This window comes from Oncorhynchus nerka, linkage group LG14 (assembly GCF_034236695.1).
Source record: "Oncorhynchus nerka isolate Pitt River linkage group LG14, Oner_Uvic_2.0, whole genome shotgun sequence".
Lineage (NCBI taxonomy): Eukaryota > Metazoa > Chordata > Actinopteri > Salmoniformes > Salmonidae > Oncorhynchus > Oncorhynchus nerka.
The window spans coordinates 23,935,058-23,947,033 of record NC_088409.1 but is presented as its reverse complement, the minus strand read 5'-3'; the positions used below and the strand labels follow the sequence as shown (position 1 = coordinate 23,947,033).

At 50.9% G+C, this 11,976-nt stretch overlaps 2 protein-coding genes across 3 annotated transcripts in view; both read right to left on the bottom strand.

The window, feature by feature from the left end:
- Positions 1–631, bottom strand: part of LOC135575183 (cytochrome P450 11B, mitochondrial-like) — a 52,491-nt gene extending 51,860 nt beyond the window's left edge. The window contains exon 1 of the mRNA XM_065027795.1: positions 163–631. Within this exon, the coding sequence (XP_064883867.1) occupies positions 163–491 (329 nt within the window). The 5' untranslated portion in view covers positions 492–631. The remainder of the gene's footprint in view (positions 1–162) is intronic.
- Positions 632–892: 261 nt separating this feature from the next.
- LOC135559481 (complexin-3-like) lies at positions 893–3,603 on the bottom strand. 2 transcript variants are annotated; one of them, XM_065027798.1, is made up of 4 exons: positions 3,370–3,603; positions 2,709–3,264; positions 2,419–2,521; positions 893–2,059 (listed from the first exon to the last, which is right to left on the bottom strand). In XM_065027798.1, the coding sequence occupies exons 2-4, from the start codon at positions 2,900–2,902 to the stop codon at positions 1,838–1,840; spliced, it is 519 nt and encodes a 172-aa protein (XP_064883870.1). In that variant the 5' UTR covers positions 2,903–3,264; positions 3,370–3,603; the 3' UTR covers positions 893–1,837. The 2 variants fall into 2 exon arrangements, with proteins under 2 accessions (XP_064883870.1, XP_064883871.1); XM_065027799.1 differs by having other exon boundaries at positions 2,419–2,506; positions 3,370–3,599.
- Between the last annotated feature and the right edge of the window lie 8,373 nt (positions 3,604–11,976).

Here is an 11,976-nt window from a genome sequence, read left to right as displayed (position 1 = left end):
TCTGAGTTAATGCCTCAACTTAACATTCAAAACTTTAATATTTGACTTTTAGATTAACTTTGAAAATGTACGTTTGAGAAACATGATGTGAGACTGTGAGAGCTGGTAGGGCCCACAGTGTCACACTGCCACACACACGTTCACACACACACACACAGGTACCTGTAAATGGGGCCGAGGGTGTTGAAGGTCCTCTCCATGTGTTTGTGTAATAGTTTAAATCTGTCTTCTCTCCAGAACTTCACCAGGTTGAGCCAGCCACTGCTGCCCGTGTGGGGGATCTCCTCAAACCGCCTCAGCCCTCTACCTCCACCCCTCCCCGCAGGACCCCCTCTGGCGGGGGTTACCCCCTCCACACCGCGCCCTGCCACTGTCCCCGCCGGACACACACACATCCCCCTCTGTATCCTCACACACGCTGCTGGACGCACGGACACACACATCCCCTGTATCCCCTGGAACACGGACGGGCTCACAGATACACTCCACATGGTCTGAGGTAGGGATGACCCTCACAGATACACTCCACATGGTCTGAGGTAGGGATGACCCTCACAGACTCTCATAGCTTCACCACTACTCTCTACAGCGCAAATGTGCTTTTCTCTTCTCAATTATTGCTCCATCCCTCCCTCCTCTCCTCCTTCGCCTGTTTGTCCTCCATCTCTCATAGAGCTGATAGAGGTGATGATTTATGTCTCAGAAGGTCAAAGTTCAAGAGAAACAGCACAACAAAAATGTCAGAATGGTGTAAGATTAACACACGCACACACAGTCACAAACACTCATAGTCACACACAGACACGCAGGAACACACTCACACACACACACATAGTCACACACAGACATGCAGGAACACACACTCACACACACCTACAGTCACACACACACATCTCTGTAGTACGTCAGTACCAAACTAGTCTTTATTAACAGTTTCTTTGTAACAACATAATAAGGACAGCGTTTGACTTATATACACCACAAAAGTCAAAGGTTATGTACAAAACAAAGATTAACAAGACAAATATTTGGGAACAAGGAACTGAAAAGTGAAGTAAATGTGAAAACAACACTTAAGGTTATAATCTTGTTAGGATTCCTTCCCTGTGTGTGTGGGCCCCAAATGGGCCTAATGATCTGTAACAGATCCAATCCAGTTTCATCCAGTTAGTTCCTGTATGGTCCAGACCAGTTCTATGCAAATAGTAACAATGACAGCCATGTCCTACTATCAGTGACACAGGGATGACGTCATTCATGACATAATTTCCCCTGACATCCTCACAGCCTGGCTCTATTGTCAACAGTCTGATCAGCAGATCACTCAGTGAGAGAGAGTGAGAGGGGGAGGGGGGTTGGTGTGAGAGAGGCGGGTGAAGAGAGAGAGAAGGGTGAAGAGAGAGAGAGAGAGCGGGGGTGAAGAAAGAGAGAAAGGGAGAGAGAGGTGAAAAGAGAGAGAGAGCGAGAGAGGGGGGGTGTGAAGAGAGAGAGAGAAAGGGTGAAGAGAGAGATGGAGAGCGAGAGAGGGGGGATGGAGAGAGAGGGGTGGAGAGAGAGAGGGAGAGGGGAGAAGAGAGAGAGAGAGAGAGGGAGAGAAGAGAGAGAGGGAAAAAGGGAGAGAGAGAGAGGGTGGGGAGAGAGAGAGAAAGAGAGAGTTAAAGACAGATAAGGAGATAAAGGGATAGAGGAGCAACTGTGACAAAGTCGTCTGTCAATGTGTTCCCTCCAATCTGCTACTACGTTGTGTTAAAATGTTATTCTTCATCATTTAGGCATAATGCATGTTTTTAGCATGTTGCAGGTTGATTCTGTGTAGTATCTAGTATGTTCTCTTTGATCACATGACTTTGCAGGCCTCTCCGTTGACTGACATTGGAGTGGACGACTTGGTCTGCTTGCCTCCAAGCATCCCCATGTTGAAGTTGAGGCCTTGGAAGGCGCTCAGCAGGCTGTAGCCATCGTCCTTGGCCGGGGTCTCAGGACCAATCAGTTTAGCCAGTTGACGGGGGAGTGCCACTTTCCCTTGCGCCGCACTCAGGTGGCTGGTGTCCTTGGAACTCTGGGGGTTGGGAAGAGAGTTGGGAAGAGAGGGGTAGGGTGACGAGGAAAAAATACACTTTAAATATAGTCCTGCTTTAAGGGTTATGGGTATGGGGCAAGGGGCTAGGAGATAGGGTCTAGGAGATAGGGTATAGGAGATAGGGGCTAGGAGATAGGAGCTAAGGGCTAGGAGATAGGGTATAGGAGATAGTGTATAGGAGATAGGGGCTAGGAGATAGGGGCTAGGAGATAGGGGCTAGGAAATAGGGTCTAGGAGATAGGGGCTAGGAGATAGGGGCTAGGGTCTAGGAGATAGGGGCTAGGAGATAGGGCTAGGAGATAGGGGTATATTTTGTTCTGCTAATGCAACAAACTAACCTTGGAGAGCTGGTACTTCTTCCTGAAGTGATCCCTCATGGCGGCTCTCTCTGCGTGCTTCTGAGCATTCAGGGCTTCCCTCAGCTTCCTGGAATCAACACAACTACATGTAACACATAGACAGACACACACACAAACATAAATACATCCCTGCCCTAAAACCCGTCACCGCCAACCCCCAACCTGTCTGTTACCAAGCTGGTTTTCATCCATAATCTCCTCATGGTGTTGTTTCTAATCTCCACATTGACCACAGTGGTCATGTTGTAGTTATGTCTGCGGTCACTCACCTCTCCTTCTCCAGGTCAGTTTGGTAGGAGCATGTGACGGAGGTCTGTCCCGTCCGTGGAGGGCTGCTCTTTACTCCTCCTGTCCCCCTCTTGGCCCTACGCCTGGCCCACACCTCTCTCTCCTTCACTCCTGTCACACAGCTGGACAGCTTCTTCATGGGCACCGCCAGAGACTGCTTCACCATAGTATCCATGTCTCAGGGGGTGTGTTAGAGTGTGTGTGTGTGTGTGTGTGTGTGTGTGTGTGTGTGTGTGTGTGTGTGTGTGTGTGTGTGTGTGTGTGTGTGTGTGTGAGAGAGAGAGAGAGAGAGAGAGAGAGAGAGAGAGAGAGAGAGAAAGAGAGGGTACGTCCAGAACTCTCTGTAGTGTAACCTGTGTGTTACTTCACACTCAGAAGCATCAAAGAGTGTTCTTTTTCATTCATGTTCTGTAGGACATATGTTTGTGTCTGTGCGCATCTCCCACATCTTCCTCCTTGAGGTTAGCTGGCTTGGACCCACTCACTACAGTACAGACAGCCAGTGTATTCATAGACAATGACTCAGGGGCTCAGTACCTGCAAGGACAAGGACACAGACAGGCAGTTAGAGATTACACCCAGACAACATGTGCAGCGTTTCAGATAGACACACACAACAAGCCCAGTCCAGTACTTCCTTACCCAGACATCCACAGGAGGCCTGAGCCTCAAACACCCATAAAGTCCTTAGAGCTTCAGCCAGAGGCCATATACTGTAGCTAACCGTGTCCCATAGTCCAGTTCCACAAAGCCTTGAGGTCAACTGAAGGCAATGAGAAGAGCAACCCCACAGACAAAGTTCTTCCTGCTCTCCTCCACCCCTTGTGCTGTGTGTTCTATTGCCCTCTCAGGTGAAAATAACAGCTTTCCTCCCTGAGGATCTACTATTCATCCCATTCCCCCCTCATCCTCTATACCCCTCCCTCTTTACTATTACCCCCCCCCCCTTGAGATGACCTCCTTATGGACTTAACGAGGGGAATCCCGTTAGCAGAAACAGGGACTGCACCCTGTGTATGAAGTAGACTTAGAGACACATTAGCTGATGTTGGGTTAGACTCTCCTGACTGACTGTGTGCTTGTGTGACAAACAGACAGGATGGCAGGGTATTATTACCTTTCAAAAGTTCCAACAAGTTAACATCCCTCACGCCTTCTAAGTAGACGATGCCCTAAGCACAGGTCTGGGATCTGTTTATACATTTACATCATTTACATTTAAGTCATTTAGCAGACGCTCTTATCCAGAGCGACTTACAAATTGGTGCGTTCACCTTAAGACATCCAGTGGAACAGCCACGGGGGGTGAGAAGGATTACTTTATCCTATCCTAGGTATTCCTGAAAGAGGTGGGGTTTCAGGTGTCTCCGGAAGGTGGTGATTGACTCCGCTGTCCTGGCGTCGTGAGGGAGTTTGTTCCACCATTGGGGGGCCAGAGCAGCGAACAGTTTTGACTGGGCTGCGCGGGAACTGTACTTCCTCAGTGGTAGGGAGGCGAGCAGGCCAGAGGTGGATGAACGCAGTGCCCTTGTTTGGGTGTAGGGCCTGATCAGAGCCTGGAGGTACTGAGGTGCCGTTCCCCTCACAGCTCCGTAGGCAAGCACCATGGTCTTGTAGCGGATGCGAGCTTCAACTGGAAGCCAGTGGAGAGAGCGGAGGAGCGGGGTGACGTGAGAGAACTTGGGAAGGTTGAACACCAGACGGGCTGCGGCGTTCTGGATGAGTTGTAGGGGTTTAATGGCACAGGCAGGGAGCCCAGCCAACAGCGAGTTGCAGTAATCCAGACGGGAGATGACAAGTGCCTGGATTAGGACCTGCGCTGCTTCCTGTGTGAGGCAGGGTCGTACTCTGCGGATGTTGTAGAGCATGAACCTACAGGAACGGGCCACCGCCTTGATGCTAGTTGAGAACGACAGGGTGTTGTCCAGGATCACGCCAAGGTTCTTAGCGCTCTGGGAGGAGGACACAATGGAGTTGTCAACCGTGATGGCGAGATCATGGAACGGGCAGTCCTTCCCGGGAGGAAGAGCAGCTCCGTCTTGCCGAGGTTCAGCTTGAGGTGGTGATCCGTCATCCACACTGATATGTCTGCCAGACATGCAGAGATGCGATTCGCCACCTGGTCATCAGAAGGGGGAAAGGAGAAGATGAATTGTGTGTCGTCTGCATAGCAATGATAGGAGAGACCATGTGAGGTTATGACAGAGCCAAGTGACTTGGTGTATAGCGAGAATAGCAGAGGGCCTAGAACAGAGCCCTGGGGGACGCCAGTGGTGAGAGCGCGTGGTGAGGAGACGGATTCTCGCCACGCCACCTGGTAGGAGCGACCTGTCAGGTAGGACGCAATCCAAGCGTGGGCCGCGCCGGAGATGCCCAACTCGGAGAGGGTGGAGAGGAGGATCTGATGGTTCACAGTATCGAAGGCAGCCGATAGGTCTAGAAGGATGAGAGCAGAGGAGAGAGAGTTAGCTTTAGCAGTGCGGAGCGCCTCCGTGATACAGAGAAGAGCAGTCTCAGTTGAATGACTAGTCTTGAAACCTGACTGATTTGGATCAAGAAGGTCATTCTGAGAGAGATAGCGGGAGAGCTGGCCAAGGACGGCACGTTCAAGAGTTTTGGAGAGAAAAGAAAGAAGGGATACTGGTCTGTAGTTGTTGACATCGGAGGGATCGAGTGTAGGTTTTTTCAGAAGGGGTGCAACTCTCGCTCTCTTGAAGACGGAAGGGACGTAGCCAGCGGTCAGGGATGAGTTGATGAGCGAGGTGAGGTAAGGGAGAAGGTCTCCGGAAATGGTCTGGAGAAGAGAGGAGGGGATAGGGTCAAGCGGGCAGGTTGTTGGGCGGCCGGCCGTCACAAGACGCGAGATTTCATCTGGAGAGAGAGGGAGAAAGAGGTCAGAGCACAGGGTAGGGCAGTGTGAGCAGAACCAGCGGTGTCGTTTGACTTAGCAAACGAGGATCGGATGTCGTCGACCTTCTTTTCAAAATGGTTGACGAAGTCATCTGCAGAGAGGGAGGAGGGGGGAGGAGGATTCAGGAGGGAGGAGAAGGTGGGAAAGAGCTTCCTAGGGTTAGAGGCAGATGCTTGGAATTTAGAGTGGTAGAAAGTGGCTTTAGCAGCAGAGACAGAAGAGGAAAATGTAGAGAGGAGGGAGTGAAAGGATGCCAGGTCCGCAGGGAGGCGAGTTTTCCTCCATTTCCGCTCGGCTGCCCGGAGCCCTGTTCTGTGAGCTCGCAATGAGTCGTCGAGCCACGGAGCGGGAGGGGAGGACCGAGCCGGCCTGGAGGATAGGGGACATAGAGAGTCAAAGGATGCAGAAAGGGAGGAGAGGAGGTTTGAGGAGGCAGAATCAGGAGATAGGTTGGAGAAGGTTTGAGCAGAGGGAAGAGATGATAGGATGGAAGAGGAGAGAGTAGCGGGGGAGAGAGAGCGAAGGTTGGGACGGCACGATACCATCCGAGTAGGGGCAGTGTGGGAAGTGTTGGATGAGAGCGAGAGGGAAAAGGATACAAGGTAGTGGTCGGAGACTTGGAGGGGAGTTGCAGTGAGGTTAGTGGAAGAACAGCATCTAGTAAAGATGAGGTCGAGCGTATTGCCTGCCTTGTGAGTAGGGGGGAGGTGAGAGGGTGAGGTCAAAAGAGGAGAGGAGTGGAAAGAAGGAGGCAGAGAGGAATGAGTCAAAGGTAGACGTGGGGAGGTTAAAGTCGCCCAGAACTGTGAGAGGTGAGCCGTCCTCAGGAAAGGAGCTTATCAAGGCATCAAGCTCATTGATGAACTCTCCGAGGGAACCTGGAGGGCGATAAATGATAAGGATGTTAAGCTTGAAAGGGCTGGTAACTGTGACAGCATGGAATTCAAAGGAGGCGATAGACAGATGGGTAAGGGGAGAAAGAGAGAATGACCACTTGGGAGAGATGAGGATCCCGGTGCCACCACCCCGCTGACCAGAAGCTCTCGGGGTGTGCGAGAACACGTGGGCGGACGAAGAGAGAGCAGTAGGAGTAGCAGTGTTATCTGTGGTGATCCATGTTTCCGTCAGTGCCAAGAAGTCGAGGGACTGGAGGGAAGCATAGGCTGAGATGAACTCTGCCTTGTTGGCCGCAGATCGGCAGTTCCAGAGGCTACCGGAGACCTGGAACTCCACGTGGGTCGTGCGCGCTGGGACCACCAGATTAGGGTGGTGTGGAGCGTTTGTATGGTCTGTGCAGAGAGGAGAGAACAGGGATAGACAGACACATAGTTGACAGGCTACAGAAGAGGCTACGCTAATGCAAAGGAGATTGGAATGACAAGTGGACTACACGTCTCGAATGTTCAGAAAGTTAAGCTTACGTAGCAAGAATCTTATTGACTAAAATGATTAAAATGATACAGTACTGCTGAAGTAGGCTAGCTGGCAGTGGCTGCGTTGTTGACTTTGTAGGCTAGCTGGCAGTGGCTGCGTTGTTGGCACTACACTAATCAAGTCGTTCCGTTGAGTGTGATAGTTTCAACAGTGCTGCTATTCGGGGGCTAGCTGGCTAGCTAGCAGTGTTGATTACGTTACGTTGCGTTAAAAGAACGACAATAGCTGGCTAGCTAACCTAGAAAATCGCTCTAGACTACTTTATGCAATCCCAATACCCAATCTCCAACCATTAGAAGGCAGAAAGACAAAGTGATCTTCGATCAGGTTTAACCAGCTGTGATCAGGATGACGGTGGAGGTTTAAGACAGGCCAGATGGATGGAAGGGCTCTGAGTTCAGTAGATAATGGGAGATGGATGGACGGGAATATAGAGGCAGACAGAGAGAGATAGACGGCGTGAGGGAAAGTCAGTCTGGCAGTATGAGACAGCAGTCTGTGTTCAGAGCAGAAGACAGTAGTTTCTACATACTGATCTGAAGACCATCCAGCAAAAGGGGCAGGAATGAGGAAAAAGGACAATGTCTTCTCATACTCTAGATTCTGTTCTAGTCTCAAACAGCACCACGTCAACCATTAACAACCATTGTCAACCATTACGGATCTTCAACAGGCTTGGAAACAGAACAGTGTGCACTCTGCAGCCGTTTCCCCAATTGATTTCTTATGTAAACCACCTGAGACTGACAGGGCAAGTCATTCCAGGTACTCAGACACAGCAGATAGAGAGAACAGGTGATGGAAAGGGAGAGAGGGATGGAGGGATGGGAGGAGGGATGGGAGGGATGGAGGTACAGATGGAGGGGAGGAGGGATGGATTAAGGGATGGATGAAGGGATGGAGGTATGGAGGGATGGATGGAGGGATGGTATGGCAGGGATGGAGGGATGGAGGTATGGATGGAGGGATAGAGGGATGGAGGGATGGATGGAGGGATAGAGGGATGGAGGGATGGATGGAGGGATGGTATGGAGGGATGGAGGGATGGAGGTATGGATGGAGGGATGGAGGGATGGAGGTATGGATGGAGGGATGGAGGTATGGATGGAGGGATAGAGGGATGGAGGGATGGATGGAGGGATGGTATGGCAGGGATGGAGGGATGGATGGAGGGATGGTATGGCAGGGATGGAGGGATGGTATGGCAAGGATGGAGGGATGGTATGGCAGGGATGGAGGGATGGTATGGCAGGGATGGAGGGATGGTATGGCAGGGATGGAGGGATGGTATGGCAGGGATGGCGGGATGGTATGGCAGGGATGGAGGGATGGTATGGCAGGGATGGAGGGATGGATGGAGGGATGGTATGGCAGGGATGGAGGGATGGAGGGATGGAGGTATGGGAGGGATGGATGGAGGGATAGAGGGATGGAGGTATGGGAGGGATGGAGGTACGGATGGAGGTATGGGAGGGATGGATGGAGGGATAGAGGGATGGAGGTATGGGAGGGATGGAGGTACGGATGGAGGTATGGGAGGGATGGATGGAGGGATAGAGGGATGGAGGTATGGGAGGGATGGAGGTACGGATGGAGGTATGGGAGGTATGGATGGAGGGATAGAGGGATGGAGGGATGGATGGAGGGATGGTATGGCAGGGATGGAGGGATAGAGGGATGGAGGGATGGATAGAGGGATGGAGGTATGGGAGGGATGGAGGTACGGATGGAGGTATGGGAGGGATGGATGGAGGGATAGAGGGATGGAGGTATGGGAGGGATGGAGGTACGGATGGAGGTATGGGAGGGATGGATGGAGGGATAGAGGGATGGAGGTATGGGAGGGATGGAGGTACAGATGAAGGTATGGGAGGGATGGATGGAGGGATAGAGGGATGGAGGTATGGGAGGGATGGAGGTACGGATGGAGTTATGGGAGGGATGGATGGAGGGATAGAGGGATGGAGGTATGGGAGGGATGGAGGTACGGATGGAGGTATGGGAGGGATGGATGGAGGGATGGGATGGTGAGGGAGTAGAGAGCATTGAAAGAAGAGATATGACCCCTGTTTATCTCAGGTCTGTTGTGAGACGGACAGAAAGAGCAGCTGTCAGGACACAGACAGTCTGGTTTACTAGCCGTGTGGCTAGTGCCAGGAATGCACGTATGTGTGTGTGTGTGTGTGTGTGTAGGTGTGTGTTTGTGTGTGTAGGTGTGTGTGTGTGTGTATGTGTGTGTGTGTGTAGGTGTGTGTGTTTGTGTGTGTGTAGGTGTGTGTGTGTGTGTGAGTGTGTGTGTGTGTGTGTGTGTGTGTGTGTGTGTGTGTGTGTGTGTGTGTGTGTGTGTGTGTGTGTGTGGGTGGGTGTGTGTCTGTAGCGTTACACAAACTAAAAACACAAAGAAAGGAGACATAAAGCTGTGACAGAACCCTGAGAAGGACATCAGGTGGCCAGCTGTTCCCTTTGGCTTGGTGTCCATTCATCTTCTCCTGCTGCATCAGGAATTGTGAATTATTATGTGGATTATAATTTGACAATTTTGTAGGGATTAATACATTGGTAATTAGGGCAAATCAAATCTGACATATTTAAGTGGGAATTACAAACTTTAGAAGCCTTTTTAAACCTTGAACACACAAGTTTGCATTTCCTGCTGTGCAGGAAGATGCCCTGCAACAACATAGTGATGAAATTAAGATAGTAGATCTGTACAGTTCAAGCTCAGCCAGTACATATTTGACAGGACATGGGGGATGGAGGGAGAGAGTGTGTGTGTGGGGCCCCCAAGGTTCGCCATCTCCCAGTCAATCCAACCTCCCCTCTCCCCTCTCCTCCCCCTCCCCCCTCTTCACCTCTAACCCCCTGGGCCTTGGTTTGTGACAGATGAGGACACCATTAATTCCTTAACGAGATGGAGGAGAGCCCCCACAGCCCCTCTGTCACAGATCCTTATGCACAGACTTAGGACCAGCTCTTCTATAATTATAACCGCTAGGGGGAGAAATTTGAAACTGACGTCATCCTACTGCCACAGAGGGTGAGATAAGTCAACGGGCAACGTTAACACCTTTCAATGTACCACACAGATGCTGGGTAGGGACACTACAGTGTCTTTAGAGGGACATAATACTTAGAAACTACTGTGAGGAGAATAGTAGTTACATGGGATCTTTCACGATAAAGATAGATGTTATACAAACTGTGTAATGTGTTTGTAAAAAAATAAATTTAAAAAAAATCGGAATTTATTTAAAGTGCGTTTAACAAAGTCACAACACACTTTACAAAACAACAACAACATAATAAGACAAGAGATAATCAAGAAGAGAGAAACAGAGACAGCAGACAGAAAATGACAAAAAACATCAAGCAAACATAAGGAGGGTGGGGGGCTGGGGGGGCTGGGGTAAGACAGAGTACAGGGACACATGGGACAGCAAGACATTAAGGAGGGTGGGGGGCTGGGGGTAAGACAGAGTACAGGGACACATGGGACAGCAAGACATTAAGGAGGGTGGGGGGCTGGGGGGCTGGGGTAAGACAGAGTACAGGGACACATGGGACAGCAAGACATTAAGGAGGGTGGGGGGCTGGGGGGCTGGGGTAAGACAGAGTACAGGGACACATGGGACAGCAAGACATTAAGGAGGGTGGGGGGCTGGGGGTAAGACAGAGTACAGGGACACATGGGACAGCAAGACATTAAGGAGGGTGGGGGGCTGGGGGGGGGTAAGACAGAGTACAGGGACACATGGGACAGCAAGACATTAAGGAGGGTGGGGGGCTGGGGGGGGTAAGACAGAGTACAGGGACACATGGGACAGCAAGACATTAAGGAGTCCAGTAGGTCAGGAGTGGTAGTGAGTCCATTTATAGCCAGGAGGAAGGTGGACGGTTAGCAGGGTGTAAAGTGTGTATGTCAGTGGAGGCTGCTGAGGGGAGGACGGCTCATAATAATGGCTGGAACAGACAAATGGAAACCACGTGTTTAATGTATTTGATACCATTCCCCGTATTCCGTTCCAGACATTACCACGAGCCTGTCCTCCCCAATTAAGGTACCACCAACCTCCTGTGGTGTATGTGTGTTGGAGCTTCCAGAATCACTGCTGTCTGAGCTTCTTAAGGGATTCCACTGTGGATCAGTGTCCAGCATGTGAAGGGCGGCCAGCCTGACCAGAGCATGCACGCACACACACATACACACACACACACAGTTTCTCTCTTATACACACGCACAGGTCAGGGATGTACTAAGGTCATTCCTTTCAGACCAGTACAATAACTAATGTTAGTGTGTGTGAATTACCATGACTCAGTCTGAGACTCTGCTCTCACTGACAAGACACACAGAGACATGGGAAACACACATGTGCTTCCCTGTGAGCTTCACACACATGTGCTTCCCCTGTGAGCTTCACACACATGTGTTTCCCCTGTGAGCTTCACACACATGTGCTTCCCCTGTGAGCTTCACACACATGTGCTTCCCCTGTGAGCTTCACACACATGTGCTTCCCCTGTGAGCTTCACACACATGTGCTTCCCCTGTGAGCTTCACACACATGTGCTTCCCCTGTGAGCTTCACACACATGTGTTTCCCCTGTGAGCTTCACACACATGTGCTTCCCCTGTGAGCTTCACACACATGTGCTTCCCCTGTGAGCTTCACACACATGTGCTTCCCCTGTGAGCTTCACACACATGTGCTTCCCCTGTGAGCTTCACACACATGTGCTTCCCCTGTGAGCTTCACACACTCAAACACATGAGAATAAAGAAGCCTGTCCAAAACGTTCAACTAATAGTCGGTCACACACACACACACGCTGACTCACACACACTTCCTCTGTCAGAGTCTATCTCTACACTCAGATATAGACGGTTGAGGTCTCACTACATT